The sequence below is a fragment of the Perognathus longimembris genome, chromosome 13, assembly GCF_023159225.1.
Source record: "Perognathus longimembris pacificus isolate PPM17 chromosome 13, ASM2315922v1, whole genome shotgun sequence".
Lineage (NCBI taxonomy): Eukaryota > Metazoa > Chordata > Mammalia > Rodentia > Heteromyidae > Perognathus > Perognathus longimembris.
Genome location: NC_063173.1, coordinates 57,056,852 through 57,077,185, shown reverse-complemented (window position 1 = coordinate 57,077,185; position 20,334 = coordinate 57,056,852). Strand labels below are relative to the sequence as shown.

Below are 20,334 nucleotides of genomic sequence, written 5' to 3'. Positions count from 1 at the left end.
TGATTAATAATAATAATAATAATAATAATAATGAACTGAGCATGGTGGTGTGGGAATGTAGTCTCAGCAATGAAGGTGGCTCAGATAAGAGGATTTCAGTCTGAGGCTGGCCTGGGCAAAAGCTGGAGATCCTAGCTGGACAGTGGTGGGTCAAGCCTGTAATCCAAGCTATCCTCAGCTAAAATCTGAAGACCAAAGCTTAAAGACAGCCAGGCAGAAAAGGCCAAGAGCCTCTTCAATTAACCAGCAAAAAGTCTGAAGTGAAGGTGAGATTTAGTTCAAGTGATAGAGAGCCAGCCTTGAGTGAAAAAGCCAACCAAGAACTTGAGGGCTTGAATTCAAGCCCTAGTACTAGCACGAATTAGAGAGCGAGAACAAGACCCTGTCTGAAACATACCTAAAGCAAAAAGGGTTAGGGATACAACTCAAATGGAAAAGTGCTTGCTTAGCAAGTACAAAACTCTGAGTTCAAACTCCAGTACTGCAAAAAAGAGAGGGGAGTTGAGGGTATCGCTCAGTGGTAGAATATATGCCTAGTATGCTTAAGTCTCTAGTTTTTTTTTTGGCCAGTCCTGGGGCTTGGACTCAGGGCCTGAGCATTGTCCCTGGCTTCTTTTTGCTCAAGGCTAGCACTCTGACACTTGAGCCACAGCACCACTTCTGGCTGTTTTCTGTATATGTGGTGGTGGGGAATTGAACCCAGGACCTCATGTATTATACGAGGCAAGCATTCTTGCCACTAGGCCATATCCCCAGCCCCAAGTCTCTAGTTTTAATAATCCCCAGAACTCAGAAGATAAAAAGTATTAAACAAAAAGTGCTGAAGCTGGGTGCCAGTGGCTCAGACCTATAATCCTTGCTACTCAGGAAGCTGAAATCTAAGGATCACTCTTGGAAGCCAGCCCAGGCAGGAAATTCCATGAGACTTATCTCTAACTGCCAAAACACCAGAAGTAGAGCTCTGGCTCAAGTGGTAGAGTGTTAGACTAGCCAGCACCTAGATCCTGAGTTCAAGGTCCAGTTCCACCAGTACACACACACACACACACACACACACACACGCTGGAAATTTATGTAGCTCAGTGGTGGAGTGCAAAAGCAAGACTCTGTTGTAGCAAGGAAGTTCAACAGGACCAATGCTCTAGATATCAGAAGGAAATTAGCTAACTGTGTATTGTTGCAGCAGTACCTCAAAAGTCACAAAGAGCAACCTGCTGGAGCCTAAGGATGAAGTACCTTCTTGAGATCCAGGCAGCAATTATACAGAGCTGCAAAACAGTCAACACCTGATTAACTCAAGTTTCACAACAGTGCTTTCCTCATTTTTAGGCCTCAAGAACTCTCTAATGCTTAAAAAATATTAATAAAGGCAGTACTAGGATTGAACTCTGAGCCTCACACTCACTAGACACACACTCTATGACTTGAGCCACACCTCCAGCCCCTTTTTTTTGTGCTGAGGCTATTTTCTAGGGAGAGATTTGCTTTTATGCCCAGGTCAGCCTAAGCTACAATCATCCTACTTATGCTTCCCTGTGTCTCAACCAGTCCACTTTCTTGGTATTCAGGATAGCAGGTGCACATCAGCCAATGGCTGAAAACTTTTCTGCCCAGGTTGACCTCCAACTGTGATTCCCAATCTCTGAGCCACCATGCCATGTGAGCTATGACTCCTTATTAAAAAAAAAAAAATTAAAACTTGGCAGGGGGCTGATGTCTCACGCCTGTAATCCTAGCTACTCAAGAGACAGACTGAGATCTAAAGATCGCAGTTCAAAGCCAGCCAGGGCAGGCAAGAAAGTTTGTGAGACTCTTATCTCCAATTAACCACCAGAGGGCTGGGAATATGGACTAGTGGCAAGAGTGCTTACCCTGTATACATGAAGCCCTGGGTTCAATTCCCCAGCACCACATATATAGAAAACAGCCAGAAGTGGCACTGTGTCTCAAGTGACAGAGTGCTAGCCTTGAGCAAAAAGGCCCTGAGTCCAAGGCCCAGGACTAGACAAAAAAAAACAACAAACAAACCAATTAACCACCAGAAAACCAGAAATGGTGCTGTGGCTCAAGTGGTAGAACACTAGCCTTGAACACAAAAGGCCCAGAGACAGTGCTCAGGTCCACAGTTCAAGCCCCATGGCCTACAAAAAGAAAGGGGGGGCTGGGAATATGGCCTAGTGGTAGAGTGCTTGCCTCACATACATGAAGTCCTGGGTTCGATTCCTCAGCACCACATGAACAGCAAAAGCCGGAAGTGGCTCTGTGGCTCAAGTGGTAGAGTGCTAGCCTCAAGCGAAAAGAAGACAAGGACAATGCTCAGGTCCTGAGTCCATGCCCCAGGACTGGCAAAAATAAAAAATTATTCACTCAAAATAACATTAAACCACTACACATTTACACAACCTACTTTGTATTGGAAAACTATGTTTTCTAAAATGAACTGAAATTTTATAACAAGAATTGCATTATTTTAAATTCTTGCACATCCCCTTAATATCTGAGTTAATGGACTACAGCTGACTTCAAATCTACGTCTGCATTCAATGTTTCAACACCTTGTTTGGAGGTATGTGAAAACAACCCGCCTTCATAGAGGAAAACAGTTTACAGCCTTCCAGATACAGAGGATTTTCTTCTTTGATACCAGGTCAGAAGAGTGGTGAGTTGGGAATGTGGCTTGGTGGTAGAATGCTTGTCTAGCATGCATGAGACGACCTTGGGTTCTATTCCTAGGTACAACATAAACAAAAAATAAAATTAAAAGAAAAAAAAAAACAGTGGTAGCTGCAAAGTAGATTCTGGAATTGTGTCAACAAATCTTTTGTATACTTGTGTATTAAAATCCATTGGTTATCTTATTCTTTAAATGGCTCTTTTACCCACCACTGGCAATCTTGAGACTATCCCTACACTGAATTATGCAGAACTTCCAAACACTAGTATTTCACACAGTAGCAAAAATCATGTTATCTTTACCATTGATCTCATCAACTCTTTGACAGACACAAACTTTCCAAAATTCCAGTTTTTACTTGAAAACTTGAATTTTATCATTTTGGCAACAGTGACAGACTACTTTATTCATTTCCAGGAAAATGTCCTCTGAATTGTAAATTTGGTCCATCAGTTGTTATTTCTAGTTAAAATGATCTATGTGCAGCTGGGAATGTGGCTTAGTGGTAGTGTTTGCACCGGAGCCCTGGGTTTGATTCCTCAGCACCACATATATAGAAAAAGCCGGAAGTGGCGCTGTGGCTCAAGAGGTAGAGTGCTAGCCTTGAGCAAAAAGAAACCAGGGACAGTGCTCAGGCCCTGAGACCAAGTCTCAGGACTGGCAAAAAAAAAAAAAAAAATCTATGCAACAGGTTCAGCTCTGTCATGCATGTTCTTCCACGGAACTATGGCTCACAGCAGTGGTTTCATGGGTACAGCTCAGTGATGCTTTCATGATCCACAAGATTAAGGAGACTTTTGTTAATGGGTAAGATTAAATGAAAATGAATTGTTTTTAGCTATTTGTCCAAGACCTTCTTTTTTTTTTTTTCAGTCCTGGGCCTTGAACTCAGGGCCTGTGCACTGTCCCTGGCTTCTTTTTGCTCAAGGCTAGCACCACTTGAGCCACAGTGCCACTTCGGACTTTTTCTATATATGTGGCGCTGGGGAATCAAAACCATGGCTTCATGTATACGAGGCGAGCACTTTACCACTAGGCCATATTCCCAGCCCTATCCAAGACATTCTTGGGTGGCAGCAACAAAGACCAGGACTCTGATCAATGATGGTCTAGCCTCTTGATTTTATTTTGGCGCCAGTAGTTTTCTCTGTCACTGTTTCTGTGCCATCAGTGTAAATGGAAATGAAACAGTTCCAGGGTAAACCAAGAGATTCAGAAGTTATTCAATACTTTGAATATTTATCACCACTTGTGTCTGTGGCTGAGCATTCACACAAATTATTCTCTGAAGAGTCAGTGCTGGTGAAGCATGGAGAGCCATGTCTGAAAACAAGGTATTAACTTGGTCTTCATGTCTACAGCTACCTCTTCTATTCACCAAGTTCCAGAAACAATTCAAGTGATGCTGCCCTGAATTCCACTGACTTTTCATCCAGTGGGCATTCAGGAATGTTAGCTGTCTAAGACTTGGTTAGCCTCTCAGCTACTATGCAGGCTTCTCTTGCCAAAGCAAGATGATCACTTAGCCCATAGGAGGCTTTAGTGACTCACCTCCAGTTTGAAAAGCTGGAAGATACTTTGACTTTTAAAGTACTCATAGTATGTACACTTAATTCAATTCTAGGTGAGACTGATCTGAGTGCACTGATTACAGGTGTGGATAGATTAGATGTGTCACAATTAAGCCCCCTCCCCCCCTTTTTGTCCATTGTAGGCCTGCACGCTGTCCCTGAGCTCTTCTGCTCAAGACTAGCACTCCACCACTTTGAGCCACAACTCCACTTCTGGTTTTCTGGAAGTTAATTGGAGATAAGAGTCTCATGGACTGTCATGCCCTGGCTGGCTAGCTTTGAACTGTGATCCTTAGATCCCAGCTGCCTGAGTAGCTAGGATTACAGACATGAGACACCAGAACCCTGCTATGAAACCCTTTTGTATGATTATGTATGCTAATAAAAATAGCAATTTTCAGCTGGGCATCGGTGGTTCATGCCTATAATCCTAACTACTGAGGAAGCTGAGCTCTAAGGATCACAGTTCAAAGCCAGCCTAAGCAGGGATGTCTGTGAGACTCTTATCTCCAGTTAACCACAAGAAAACCAGAGTGGCACTGTGGCTCAAAGTGGTCAAGCACTAGCTTTGAGCAAAAGAGCTCAGGAACAGCACTCAGCTCTGAGTTCAAGGCCCACAATGGATAACCCCCCCAAAAAAAAAAATCAATTACTTTTTCTTTACATTATTATTGACCTTGCAACAATGGTGCACCTTAAGTGGTAATATCGGACAAAGTGTTTTGTTGTGTAAGATACACTAAGGCACATTATTAACATCTATAATGCTGAGAAGACACTTTCATCATAATTTTTTGCCTTCCAATTCTTCTTTGCACTTCTGCCTGATTTCTTTGATGTAGAATCCCCTCTTGTTGAAATGTCCATTTCAGTATCTTTAAATAGATGTTGCAGCTATAAGTTGAAAAAGCTAATATAATCTCCCCTTTTAAGGCAATAATCATATTCAAATATAAGAGAAATATTGTAAGCTTTCTTCTATTTCAGAATAAATGGCATACATTAATTGTATTAATGCATGGGATTTGTAACATTTCCATACATGCATACATCTTATGCTGATCAACCACACCCTCTCCATTACTCTCCCTTACCCTGTTTCCCCCTTCCCCACACAATTTCAACAAGTTTCATTGTTTACTTTCCTTTTCTTCTTCTTTTTTTTTTTTTTTTGGCCAGTCTTGGGGCTTGAACTTGGAGCCTGGGTACTGTCTCTAAGCTTCTTTTGTTCAAGGCTAGCATTCTATCACTTGAACCACAGCACCATTTCTGTTTTTGTTCTGTTTTGAAATAAAAGTCTCAGGCTTTCCTGTCCAGGTTGGCTTCAAACCACGATCCTCAGATCTCAGCCTCCTGAGTAGCTAGGATTGCAGATGGTAGATACCCATGCCCAGTTCATTGTTCTATTTTCATATATGCAAACAGTTCCCATCATTTATATCCTCATATATCTCCTCCTTAGCCCTCCCTGCTCCTGCTGGCACACACCCTAACGAAGTTGCTCCACTTTCCTGTTGGCTGTTTTTTTCATAGTGGGTATTAATTGCACCAAGAGGCTCTACCATGGTGTTTCAGTATGCCATTACCCTACTTTGCTCAGAACAACCTTTTCTACTGCTTTCTCAATCCGAACCTCCCAAGCTTCTATTAAGACTCTTTATGCTGACATCACATATAGTTGCAATGCATTTCTAGGTTTTTGTCATCTATTTTCCATCTCCCCCTTCCCTTATCCTCTGAAATAGTTCCATTGTTAGAGTCATGCAGAAATATATATTTTTTAAGTTAGACATTTTTCCAAATATTTGTTGTTTTACAAGCTGTACATACTTCTTGCAGTTTCCTAAAAGATAGGAAAATCCAAAATATCATAATAATGACCTATTAGACAATGATAAAACTTATGAAAACTATAGCAGGTGAAACCAAAGAGAGCTGGGAAGAGCATAATAGAAGTTCCAAAAACAAAGTAAGTTCACTGAAAACTTCATATTTATACCTAAAAGTATGTAATACAGAAGCCCACGTCTCATTAGCCTTTACTGGTGATGTGATTACACATTATTTAGCCCTTGGAAACCACCACCATTCAGGTAAGAAGCTGAAAGTGAAAAACAGCAAACACTGTGATCATGTCACAATAAAAATAACTGACACTGACTCTATGTACCACTTAAAAGGCCCTTAATGATTCCTATGGCCCCAACATCACACTGAGAACCAAATTCAACATTGTGCCATCAAAATTAGCAAAACCTTCCCAGATCTATCTCAAGACAGGATCTAGACTTATTTCTAATAAGGAAAGCAGTCTATCAGAACTGGCTGTAAGGGGCTGGGAATATGACCTACTGGTAAAGTGCTCGCCTCATAAACATGAAGCCCTGGGTTCAATTCCCCAGCACCATATATATAGTAAAAAGCCAGAATTGGTGCTGTGGCTCAAGTGGTGCTATGGCTCAAGTGGTAGAGTGCTAGCCTTGAGCAGAAAGAAGCCAGGGACAGTGCTCAGGCCCTAAGTTCAAGCCCCAGGCCTGGCAAAACAAAACAAAACAAATAAACCAGAAAAATGAGAAAAGAAAAGGTGTGGGTGGTTCTAGGGCTCCATGCATGAAAGGGCTCTTAGACTGTCAAAATTCCTCTCTTGGCTGAGTACCGGTAGCTCATGCCTATAATCTTAGCTACTCAGGAGGCTGAGATCTGAGGATTGTAGTTCCAGGCAGGAAAGTCCATGAGATTCTTATCTCCAATAAACTACCAGAAAGCCAGAAGTAAAGCTATGGCTCATGTGGTACAGAGCTAGTCTTGAGCAAAGAAACTAAGGGAAAAAGCCCAGGCCCTAAGTTCAAGCCCCAGTACTGGCGTGCGCGCACGCGCGCGCACACACACACATACACACACTCCTCTCCTGAGCCATGCCACAGGAAGCACAGACACAGAAGATAAGGGAGAGAGAGATAAGTACATGAAAACCCAACATGGACAGAAATATACATGGATGGGACAACAAAGGGAGTTCAAAGACATCAAACAGGAAAAGTGAAGTGGTAGAGTGTGACACCTCAGCAGAGGTCCAAACACAGAAAGAAAATAGAGTACCTGATGCACCAGCTCTATGGCTACTGTTACCTTCCTCCCTGACCACGGCTGCACAGGGAAAAGCCCGAGCAACTTACTTGCTGTTCTGACAAGGCACTGGGGCTCCAGAGATGACAAGAGATGAATATAAACAAGGAGCTGACAGAGTCTACAATCTCAGTCCCAGATTCGGACCAAACTCCACAGGAGTGGCTGAGAAATGGCTGCATCCCTTCATGCCTTTGAAAGAGGAATAACAAGAACCTGCCCTTGAAGGCAACTCTGTAGGGACAAAAGGAACCTTCATTCCTGTGCTGCTAAGCCCCATGCAGTCTACAAGAGCAACAGAGAGCTTTCTCTTGTGGCCAAAGGGCTGATACAGTGCATAAAGAGAGACTCTGGAAGGAAATCCCTGCACTTGGTGGAGCCTTGCAGAGAGGAACCCTTGGCGTCTCCTCTAACACGGGAGTCCCAACTCACAAAATCTATGGTCTGCTAACTGTGGATTTAGCCTTCTGGTTATAAATGAAAGTGCATATCTATCATTACCAGCACTCACAACACTGAAATATGGGCAAGCAGCAGGTGTTTTTTTCCTTTAATCAAAATTGCTTAATATTGAGGCTTTATTTAAAATAAATTTTTTAAAGGAGGAAGAAGAGGAGGAGAAAAATGAAGAGGAGGAGGAGGAGGAGCTGCTAGTGGCATAAGCCTATAATTCCAATACTAGGATCATAAGTTCCAGGCCAGCCTGGGCTACACAGTGAAACCCAGTGCCCCACCAAAACAACAACAACAAAAAAACACACCAGTATATGAAATTCTCCAACAGTATTCTATTTCTTTCTGATAGTAACTGGTAAGAAAAAAATGGAGAGAGAAAAGAGGAAGGGAGGGAGGGAGGGAGAGAAATGCTTTAAAAAATGAAACATTAAAAGGCTAGGCAGTGGTGGCTCACACCTATGATCCTAGCTACTCAGGAGGCTGAGATCTGAGGATCACAGTTCAAAGCCAGCCTGGACAGTAAAATCCAGGAGATTCTCATCATCAACTGATCAACAAAACAGTATTAGCTTTTTTTTTTTGGGGGGGGGGGGGGACGGGGAGTGTGCATGCTTTAAAACTTCCAGAGATCAGTCACGCTGAAGGCAATAGTGTGTCGGGTGCAACGAAGACCCTTTTTAAGAGTGAGGACCAGCTCCTAGACTCATGGGTATTTGGAGAGGGAGAGGGGTTGTTTACAGACTTTTTCAAACTCATGCCTCACTGGACACAGGCGGGAGAAGGCAGACCTTTGTATTGCCAACTTCTCAGAGAACACAGAGAAAAATAGGCCGAGGCTGCTCAAAACCAGCTTGACTGGTTCTACAGAACAGACTGTGGGCTGCTTATATTAAAAAGAAAAAAGCCAAAAAGGTGGCTTGAAGCCAGTCACTGACCCTACCCCTTCTCTTTCTCCTCATCTTCAATCGTCCCTGGGATCCCTAACAGTATCAATGTCCGTCTTACCCTCTCTTCTATCAAACCTCATGTGGTCTTACAGTTTTTTAAGCCTAAAACTAATGATTTGGCAGGTAAGAAATGTTCCTCTATCTTGGAGGGAGCGGGATCACATTTTGCCATCTTCTAATGAGAAACATAAAGAAGAACTGGAAAGAGGAGAATGTGATAACCCAAAGACAGGCACCTTGGAACAAACTCGTCACAGAAATCAAGAAACTTCAAATACACTAGACACACAAACCAAGGAATATGGCCTGTTTACACCCAAAAAGAAAGTGGTCTAGTGGGTACAGGAAGGAACAGGAGGTCTCTTTGGAGAGAGAAGTAGAAACCAAGAGGCCAGATTCCCGCCAGGCAGTGCTTCACAAGCCTCTGTCCCACCTCAGTCTAAAAGATGAGCAAAGGCACTCAGTGGAGGCAGAACTTGTAGGGTTAAGCCGGGGTGGCCTGGGTGCTTCCCATGCCCGCCTGAGGAGAAGATGCTCTCCTTCCTCACAAGGTTTGTAAAAGGCTTACTCTTCCCTGTACAGAGACAGAAGGGGAAAATGCACAGCTCACGCTTCAGTGACTCACTCGTGTTTGATAAAGGCTGGGAGAAAGCCTGGCGAACCTAAGCTTCAAGTGCAAAACAAACAAACACTGGAATCTCCCATCAAGAGAAGTAAATTCAGCCACCTATCCTGTTCGTCATTAAGGAAGAAGGGCCTGGTTTAAATTCCACCACGTTTTCAAAACACCCCTCAATTTTTGCTTTGCTAAAGAAGCAGCGAACATGGCAGCACCACCCTGGCTAAAAGGGAAGCAAACCCTCTCTCTGTATTCTCTTCCTAGGGCAGAGGCCTAATAACAGAACCTACAGCTTAACCAAGCAGAGGGAATTAGGGCTGGGCCTGGGTACCACAAGAAACCTTATCAGGCAGTCTCAGAAAAGGAAGATGGCCACTCAACTGGCCCTTTCCATCTGCCTGCCGGGGTTACTTCATCCCAATCCATTAATTGGCTTCAAAGTGCTGCTGGGGGGAGTCCATTTAGCAAAGACACTATCAGGGGCCAAAGGTGGTACCCAGCCCCCACCCTGCTTGTCGATAATGGGCCACAAAATCTGAGGCTTGGATGCACTCTAGGTATAAAATATTCATTCAAGTAGACATAATACATATATAGGAACGTCATGGAAGCTCCTGAGGGGAAGAGAAATGCCAGCCAGGTGGCTAAGTGCTCAAATGGGAAAGAGTTCAGGAAGGCCTGGGTTAGTCCTGGTCAAATGTCTACTGAGAATTGGGTTGTTCTGTCCAAAGGGGAAAGAGTCTAGCCAGAGAAGTTCTGATTCCCAAAAAGATCTCAACATGCAAATCTCTCAGGCAAACAAATTTTCCACAGACTCAACTCTGTCTAAGACATTCATGTTGAAAAAAATCCCCAGCCCAATGTTTGGTCACAGTCTGAAAGATTCAGCTATCCCTTTACAAACTGGATTTCAATCTGAAGCAAGCCAATTCTCAATGACTGACTAGCTTCCATCTGTTCAGCTACTTCCTAAAGTCCACAGAATGCAGGAAGAAACATTATTACAGTGTGTTAAGGTGGCTACTTTTACCAGATCCAAAGGGTCTACGTGTGGCAACTCTATGGATTCTGAGAGCCCTAAACTCAACCCTCGTCTGAAATCTCTAGGCCAGCAGCAGCAGGCAAGTGAGAATGTATGATCAGACATTCACCCACATCCCCAACCAGGAGTACCTTCACCCCACCTCCACCCCACCCCCACCTACTGCCAAGTCAAAGCAAAGAATCACTGCCAGCACCCAAGGGCGGTGCAGCACAGCTCCCAGAGCTGCAAGGTGGCATTCTAGCTAACCCACTTAGCTACCCAAAGGGCATCATGAACTCTGTAGTACACAGTGGTCAGAAGCCTGGTCAGAAAAGTACATGAGACTCTCATCTCCAATTAACCAAAAAGCTAGAAGTAGGGTTGCAGCTTAAGTGGTAGAGTACAAGCCTTGAACAAAAAAAGCTCAGGGACACTGCCCAGGCCCTGATTTCAAGCATCAGGACCAGTACACACACACACACACAAAGAAATGGCCAGAATTGACACTGAATACAATGAATGTGTGCATTTTGTTCTTTACAGCATCCTAAAATTTAAGATTTTCTCTTTAACAATCTTCCAAACTTCTTCTTCTACAACTCTGAGAAAATATACATTCCCCATTCCCTAAAAAGATATGAGGGCAAGCCGGGTGCCTGTAATCCTAGCTATTGAGGAGGTTTGAGATCTGAGGATCATGGTTCGAAGCCAGCCCAGGCAGGAAAGTCCATGAGGCTCTTATCTCCAAATAACAAGTTCATGAGGCTCTTGTCTCCAATTAACCACCAGAAAACTAGAAGTGGTGCTGTATGTCAAAGTGGTAGAATGATGAGCAAAAGAGCTCAGGGAGAGTGCCCAGCCCTGAGTTCAAGCCCCATAACCGACTGGAAAAAAAAAAAAAAGTGAAGGCAGCACTGTCCCTTGCCTTATGGCCAGAAGTGGCAAGAGGCTTCTATTTTCTTTCAGGATTCTTTCAGTTTCTGGGCCCAGAAGTGAGGTAGTTCCAAAGCCATGTGGGCCTCCCCCAGGGTCTAAGCAAAGCTCTAACCAGTGGCAGGTGAACTCTGGAAATTGGACCTTCTCCACACTTGCCTATTACTGCTGCTGCTGGCTAGAAGACAAACAGTCATCTTGCTGATTGCTTTCAAGCTGCCAAGCCTCCAGGCCAGCAGAGCCATTTGGAAAAGAAGCTTACAGAAAGCTCAGCTCACAGACTAAGAAACTCCCAAACTACCAGCCCCAGGTCAGAATCCTCCTTCTACAAAGGAAGAGGTCTACCATCATGAAGAAGCACATCTAGAATCAGGTGTCACAAAAAAACATCTTAAAGACAGAGCTTGACTTCCTTTTATCTCTTACTTTCACTGTTAAGAAGCAAAGTTGACAGCAAACAGGCAATCTCTCTGCAACATAAGGTTTATTTTTATGCTTCAACATTTTTTCTGTGTGTGTTTCAGATGTGATCAAAGAGCTCCCAGAAACAGTTCCTTATCAGCCACATTTTTTTAAAAGGGGGAGAAAAAAGCAAAAAGCAAGAAAAAGACTGGAGACAACCATTGGAGTTTGTTTACCTATTTTCTGGTGAAACCAGTTTAAATAATTTAAATCTATTTAAATAAGGTTAAGAGTGGACCTCAGGAGAGAGGGAAGCACCCAACCAAATCTCTTGCTTTTTATTTCCTATTATTAAGGCCACTGCAATGACTGAGCCTCTATAACCACTTTACTACAACAGGAACAAAAAAACAGGTACCTACTTCACCTGACAGAGCGTGATCAATTCTAACGGAGGCCAATGCTGGCCTTGTGAACAGAAGACCTGTTGCTGAACTTTTTTTACATGCTTTAAAGAACACATGGCTGGACTGGGGTTGTAGCTCACTGGCAGAACACTTGCCCAGCATATGTAAGGCAGGGCCCTGAGTAATATTGCCATTATATTAAAAAAAAAAAAGACAAAATTCCATACAAGAACCATGAAATTACTTAGGAGAATCTAAGTCCAAAAAGAGCAGAGAGCTGGGAATGTGGCATAGTGGTAGAGTGCTTGCCTAGCATGCATAAAGCCCTAGGTTCGATTCCTCAGTACCACATACACAAAAAAAGCTGGAAGTGGTGCTATGGCTCAAGTGGCAGAGTGCTAGCCTTGAGCAAAAAGAAGCCAGGGACAGTGCTCAGGCCCTGAGTTCAAGCCCAGGACTGGCAAAAAGAAAAGAGCAGAGAGGATGAGTAATTCTTAAATTTGGAGGAGAATGAAAACATATATAACCTCTGCTCTGGACTGAACCAAGTTAGCATAGAGTAGCTTATCCAACATTGATCACTCGCTATCATGAGATCGGTAGACATCTTCTGAGTCTCCACTGCTTGCTCAGTAGTACTTGAGCCATGTAAGAAAGGGAGGAAATCAGTGCACAGAACACAAGAAAAAAACATAGGCAATAATGCATTTACATTTAGCAGAGCACAAAGAAACCACACTGAGGCAGTCTGCTACTCTCTCTTGAGAGCACAATGCCCCCACAGCCTCACAGAGAAAGTAGGCACTCCAGCCACTCCCCAAATGCCTGAGGGTGCCAGTCACTTGGTCTCCTCCTACCAGCTCATCATCAACAGTCTGGGAAAGTTCTCTGGTCAGGCAGGGTCTACCTGCTGCAACAAAGGTTTTGAGAGGAAAGGGAACAAACAAGCAACCTCACAAGAACCTAGAGAAAGTGGATCCCAGCAGGAAAGAACCAGCTGGCAAGCAAGGCACCCAGATCAAGAACTCTGTCCCATGTAGAGCCAGCCACCAGACCCAGTGATGGAACAAATTAGCCACCCCCACCCCCACTCACAGCCCTTACTTCACCCCAGAAGCAAACAGTCCATATGAAATAAGGCTCAACCACTGCAGAGAAAAGCTCTGTCTATACTCCTCTGGAGCCCCAACCTGCCCGTTTAACAAGAAAGCAACAAGGCAACAAGACAGAAAAGCAAAATAAATGAAAAGAGTTTAAGACTTCTCAGCCGTTAACATGCAAGGGAATGCAACATCACTCTACCCCACCTGACTACAAAGAACACAGAGAACCAGAGGGAAACAGAAAAGATGTAATGAGGGGAAGGAATGCAAAAAGCACTGCAGCCTCAGGGCAGAAGTCTCTTTCAGGACAAGGTGTATTTATTTATTTTGCCTAGTAAAGTTCACCCAAAAAGTTAGGCCAGAGAGAGAGGGTGAAAGGAAGGGAAGGGATGGACAGGGGAGTCTCTGGGCTGAGGCCAGATGATGACAGAAAAGGCAAAGGCTTGGGTGACAAGTGTGAGCACTGATTGCCAGGCTGGGAAAGAGTGAGCCTGTGGAATACTGACCAGCAGTGGAAGAAATGCACATGCAAAATGCGTGAGTTTCCTGGGAATCACAAAGACTAGCCAATAGGAAGGGAATGGACAGGAGGGTGGCAGGGGAACTATATACTGTGCGGAGGGGAGGAGACTCATTGGACATGAAAGGTAACACTGACTAAGAAGCATAGTAAGGAAGACATGGTGAAGTTGAGCAACAGGAAGCAGCAGGCAAGGAGGAAGATACTATGAGAAGTGACAGCCACTGGAGAGGAGAGACAGAAAGCATCCTGCTTTGTATTGCAGCCTGAGAAGGCAAAAGGCAGGCAGAGATGGGGATATAATGTGGACAGGGAGGGCTGAGCAACAGGTTAGGTAATACAGCAAGACTACAACACCTTCTTTTCCAACAAGACGACCGAGTTTGAGCCCAAAGAGAAGGCGGGGGGGGGGGGGGGAACGACGGGGACCCAAGAGGCTCAGAAACTTAAAAGCCAAACCCCAAGGGGAGGGAGGGGGGGGAGAACAAGTAGGGGATCCAAAGACTCTGAAGGCAGTAGCGCCTGAATCCCCAAAGGCAACCTGTGGGAAAACTATGCGCATGACAGCTATATGGGAAACACGGAAGCGACACACATGCCAGCTCCGGGAACCAGGGAGCGAGCTAGCTCTTGGCGAAAAGGGAAAGTGATGAGCAAAAAGAGTAGGCGCACCGTTTTGGAAAGGGGATGAGGGAGGAGCGGGTGGGTTGCAAGCAAGAGGGAGAGCCCGATTTGGAACGAGAAGAAACAGGATAGGGAAGAAGAAAAAAAAAAAAAAGATGGGAAAAGTGAAAAGGGAACGGGGCATCGAAAAACACACTCCGGGGCAAAGACCCCGAGGGCGATAACCGAGGACTGGGAGAAGCCGGTGCAGGCGGAGGAGGGGTGCGGGCGCAGGGGGGAGCGAAACGAGAGAGAGGCAGGAAGAGGTGGACAACGACCCGTGGCAAATCGCGGGATGTTATTCGAGGAGCGGGAGGGTGGCTGCTCGGAGCGTGGGTGGAAGAAGACCAGAAAGGCCCCGGGGGGGGCGGGGAGAGAAGGGGAGGCCCGGGAAGGTAACACGGAAGAGAGCAGGAGGGCGGTGAGGGGAGCGGGGAGTTGGCAGGAAGACAAGTGTGCAGCCCGGAGTCGGGACAAGGTGGGTCCCAGGTCAAGACTCGCTGGGGTGATGTGCGGGGAAGGTGGCCAGATGACAGGGCGGCCGAGGTCCGCGGGACGGCAGTAGGAGAGCAGAGGGAGGAGGCTCCGCCAGGTGCAGGGGCCCAGCCAGAGAATTCGGGGAGCCCTCGGGGCTCCTTACCTGCTCCGTGTCCCTCTCGTTCAGCGTGGGTAGGGGGGTCCGGGCGCTGGACATGGCGCCGGTATCTCAGGGGAGGGAACCGAGAAGCTTGGAGGGAGGAAAGGGAAGGCGCGGAGCCCGGCCGGGCGGGGCTTCTCACAGCAGGAGCACCCGCCGCATGGGCCCCGGCCGGGGGTGCGGGGAGGCCGGACACCCGCTCACGCCAGCCCGGGGATGCGCCGCTCGGGCTAGGCCGCGCCGGCTCCGAGCGGCTCCGGACCGCACCCCCCCCGACCCCCGGCTGGGCTGTGCCGCCTTTCGGCCCGGCCGCGCCGCTCCGCCTACTCTCAGCCGCCGCAGCCGGCCGCCCGCCTCGCTCCTCCCCTGCCCTCAGCCGCACTGCTCCGCGCCCGGCACACAGGCAGCCGCCACCGGACCTGCTGCTCCCAACATGGCCGCCACCACCGCCGGCCTTCGGCTCTTTCCGCCGGCCGCCGCCGGAAACCTCCGAAGCAACTAGGAACGGGAGGGGGCGGCTCCTTCTCCTCCCCGCTAGGGACGACCGGAGAAGGCCGGAAGCAGCCGAAGACGGAAACCCCCGGGGACGCGCACACCTCCACGACTCCCGACGCACAGCTTCGGCTCTGTTTACGGAAACCCACGAAGCAACTCCCGGCCCGCTGCAGCCGCCGAGCCACGCCCACCGGGCTAGCCACGCCCCCTCCCGGTTAGCGTTCGGCCGTTTCCGGAAACACTCCGGAGAATCAGCGTGCGAAGGCGGCCACGCCCCCGTTCCCGGCGCCCGGCGGACCGGGGCCGAGAGCCACTTCCGGCAACACCCGCGGCCCGCCCAGCACCACTCGGTTCCCGGTGCGGTTCTCCGGGGGGGTCCGTCCGCCTCGTCGGTTCTGTCAGCCTTCGGGTATTTTCAGGCCTCGAATGGGAAGCGTGGATCCCCCGTGCGTGTGATTTCATTAGAAGATAAAGCCATTCGCCAATGCCTTCAGGACGGCCGTCCTTTGGCTCTTCCTCCTGTCCACCTGTCCTGTCAGTCAGCTCCATTATCTGACTTCTGTTTGCCATCCACACTTCCTACTCGCCGTGCAGTGTTCGTCTGTCCTGTGTCTACCTGCCGTCCAACACCTGTCACCGTCTGGCTTCTACTCACCTATTCTGCATACTAGCTTCCTGTCCACAGGGCTCTCCAAGACTCGAACAAGTGCTCTGTGCCCTGCCATCAGCGTCCAGGGACTGGCGTTTCGGCATTTATTTATTTGTTTGTTTTTGATGCTGATCCTGGGGCTTGAACTCGGGGCCTGGAAGCTTTCCCTGATCTTTATGTTCACGAGTAGTGCTCTACCACTTGAGCCGCAGCTCCACTTCCAGCTTTTTTGGTAGTTTCAGTGGAAATAGGAGTCTCACAAGCTGGGTGCTGGTGGCTCACGCCTGTAAATCTAACTACTCAAGAAGCCAAAATCTGGGCTGGGAATATGGCCTAGAGGCAAGACTGCTTGCCTCTTATACATGAAACCCTAGGTTCGATTCCTCAGCACCACATATATATACATATATATCAAATATCACACACACATATATATATATATCAAAGGCCAGAAGTGGCGCTGTGGCTCAAGGGGCAGAGCACTAGCCTTGAGCAAAAAGAAGCCAAGGATAGTGCTCAAGCCCTGAGTTCAAGCCCCAGGACTGTCAAAAAAAAAAAGAAGAAGCCAAGATCTGAGGGTCATAGTTTCCTGCCAGCCTAGGCAGGAAAGTCCATGAAACTTTTATCTCCAATTAACCACCAGAAAACAGGAAGTGGTGCTGTGGCTCAGGTGGTAGAGTGCTAGCCTTGAGCTGAAAAGCTCAGGGACAGCGCCCAGAGTTCAAGCCCCACTTACAAAGTAAGTCAGGAGACATCATTTCAGAGCTTAACTCACATTGCAGTTAGTCCTTCTGAAACAGAAACTCATAGAAAAGGGAAGCGCAACTTGTTGAAAGTAATGACAATTTTCCTTGGAGGTATAGCTCCATAGTACAGCTCACACAGAACACAGAAGGCCCTGGGCTGGATCTCCAGCACATACATACATACAAACATACATAATATTTCCTCAGAATGGCACAAAGAACTGACCTGTGGAAGGGGCTGGGAATATGGCCTAGTGGCAAGAGTGCTTGTCTCATACACATGAAGCCCTGGGTTCAATTTCTCAGCACCACATACATAGAAAAAACCAGAAGTGGCACTGTGGTTCAAGTGGTAGAGTGCTAGCCTTGAGCAAAAAGAAGCCAGGGACAGTGCTGTGGCCCTGAGTTCAAACCCCAGGAATGGCAAAAAATAAAGAATTAACCTGTGGAGATATTCATTTTCCTTCCTTCTCTGCTCTTCTGTTTCCTTATTAATAAAGTGAGGATAAAGTCGACATCACTGACTCATGCCTGTAATTCTAACTACCCAGGAGACCGAGCTCTGAAAATCAAGGTTTGAAACTAGCCTGGACAGCAAAGTTTGTGAAACTCTTTCTCTCTAGTTAACCACCAAAAGCCACAAGTTGAACTGTGCTCACGTGGTAGAGTGCTAGCCTTGAGTAAAAAGAAAGCTAAGACTCACCATCCAGGCCCTGAGTTCAAGCCTAAGTACTAGCATAAAAACTAATTAATTTTAGAAAATGAGGTTTTGGACTCACGGGCTTATAGGTCTTTTTCGGCTTTGGAGAACCAGTGGCTTTCACAAGAGTTTCTTGGATCTACTCCTCGTTTCCTTCCAGACTGTCCCACTAAGGAGAAGCTGTAGCCTTGGCCGGTTCTCTAGCTCGAAGCTAGCCCCTCCCAGGTACCCTGAATGTGTTAGAACTGGCCTCCAGTGGGACTTAAGGTGGGTGGAAGCCAGAATCCCTGCTACAGCCAGATAAAGAACAGACTCAGGCAACAGGTCCCCAAAGGTACAGAAACAGAGAGGCTGCTGGGAGATTGGGGAGAAAGTATTAGTTGGACAACTGATGTCTTTCCAGCTACTACTATACCTTGAGTGACAGCCTTGGTCTGGTGGCCTCCATCAGAGAAAATGCCAGGGAATGGCGCTAAGGCTCAAAGTGGTAGAGCTCTAGCCTTGAGCCAAATTGCTCAGGGACAGCACCCAGGCCCTGAGTTCAAGCCCCACAACCAACAACCATGCCATCTTACTTTAGCCAGGCACTGGTGGCTCACACCTGTAATCTTAGCTACTCAGTAAGTTGAGATCTGAAGACGGTGGTTTGAAGCTAGCTGGGGCAGGAAAGTCTGTAAAACCCTTTTTTTTTTTTTTCTTTTGCCAGTCCTGGGGCTTGAACTCACGGCCTGAGCACTGTCCCTGGCTTCTTTTAGCTCAAAGCTAGCACTCTACTACTTGAGCCACAGCGTCACTCCTGGCTTTTTCTATATATGTGGTGCTGAGGAATTGAACTCAGGGCTTCTGCGAACTTTACCACTAGGCCATATTCCCAGCCCCTGTAAAATTCTTATCTTCACTTAATCACAGAAAAAGCCAGAATTGGTGCTGTAGCTCAAGTGGTAGAACACTAACCTTGAACCAAAGAAGCTTAGGGACAGTACCAAAGTCAAGTTCAAGACGCAGGGCTGGAAAAAAAAAAAAACACAGAAAAAGTACCAAATGATGCAGAGTACTTCCTAAAGCAACAGGCACCAGGGACTATGCAACAGGACTCTAAGACACCTCGCCACTCCTCACCCCAGCTTCTTTAGATGCAGAAGAAGTCACTGAAGACTTACCCAACAAGACACAGAAAAAGAGAGGATGAAGTCAAGAGTACACTCCACTCCCCCACCCCAAATTTGCAAATCCTTAAGAATGATCTGCCCTCTGGTGGCCAAAGGGAGACATTGCTGAGTCCGGGATCACTGGCACCTCCATGGCCAAGGTCTGGAAAGCAGGGAAGGGAGCAGAAAGGGCTTGGAGGGACATCATCACTGCACTCACGCTGGCCCACACACTCATCCAAACAGACCCTGCCTCCTCCAAGCTTCACACCCAAGACCTAGCCCCAGCTCCCCTCCCCTCCTAGCCCAGCACGGAGGCACCAAACCTGCCATCAGAATCTTCCTCAAGTCAAGCTCTGATTCTATCTCTGCTCTTCTAAAATAGGATCTCCAGGGAGTCGCAGACAGGGCTGCCTTCCTTGGCATGTGACCTGTGCAGACTCACAGGACATCTTTATACCGAGAAGCTTCTGGAGTCTGATTTAGTGCACAGCTGCCCGTGTGTGTGTGTGTGTGTGTGTGTGTGTGTGTGTGTGTATGTGTGTGCTTTAACCAAGAGAGTTCTCTTTTTTTTTTTTTTGCCAGTCCTGGGCCTTGGACTCAGGGCCTGAGCACTGTCCCTGGCTTCTTTTTGCTCAAGGCTAGCACTCTACCACTTGAGCCACAGCGCCACTTCTGGCCGTTTTCTGTATATGCTGAGGAATCGAACCCAGGGCTTCATGTATACAAGGTAAGCACTCTTGCCACTAGGCCATATCCCCAGCCCCAGGGTCCTCTTTTTAACTTTGCCCTGTGCTCTACAAATGATGCAGTTAGTCCTGGCTGTAGGAGAAGCCTTTAGCCTACATTCAAATTTTTGCGCAACCTGGCCTCAAATTGCCTTGCTAATCTCCAGCTAATATCACCGGCTGATACTTCTTTCTCCCTCCTTCTTGCCCAGTCAGTTACCAACTGATTTCATGCTCATTCCTTTCTGTTCATGATGACCTTCTCTCAGCTGCCAGATGCACTGCGAAGTCCAGTCCTGCTGCCATTTGCTCCAATCCCTAAAGCCACCCACTTCTCCTCAAAGATGAGCGATCATCTCACATTCAATGCTCCTTAAAGCCGGCCGGTGCCTCTTTATTGAGCACTTACTATGTGTAATGGGCAAGGCACTGTTGTAGAAATTCCAGACCCATCAGTGAACCACTAGGCAAAGTTTCCACCTTTAGGAATAGCTTTTGCTTGAACTCAGGGCCTGAGCACTGTCCCTGGGCTTCTTGGTGCTCAAGGCTAGCACTCTACCACTTGAGCCACAGTTCTAATTCTGGCTTTTTCTGAGTAGTTTATTGGAGATGAGAGTTACAAACTTTCCTGCCTGAGCTGGCTTAGAACTGTAATCCTCAGGTTGCAGCTTCCTGAGTAGCTAGAATTACAGGCCTAAGCCACTGGCGCCTGGCTGTCTGTGAGATGCTTACCTCCAATTAACCACCAAAAAAGCCACAAGTGTAGCTTTGGCTCAAGTGGTAGAG

General features: G+C 46.9%; 1 protein-coding gene across 5 annotated transcripts in view; it reads right to left on the bottom strand.

The window, feature by feature from the left end:
• Window positions 1-19,281, bottom strand: part of Mark2 (microtubule affinity regulating kinase 2) — a 68,995-nt gene extending 49,714 nt beyond the window's left edge. The window contains exon 1 of one of the 5 annotated variants that reach the window (XM_048361224.1): window positions 19,147-19,281. Coding sequence is in view for 4 of the 5 variants with exons in the window: in XM_048361226.1 (XP_048217183.1) it covers window positions 15,086-15,139 (54 nt within the window). In the remaining variant the exon portion in view is untranslated. Of the gene's footprint in view, window positions 1-15,085; window positions 15,726-19,146 lie in introns of those variants that run through there. The other 4 variants (XM_048361226.1, XM_048361227.1, XM_048361221.1 and 1 more) reach the window with 4 other exon arrangements.
• Window positions 19,282-20,334: the final 1,053 nt, after the last annotated feature.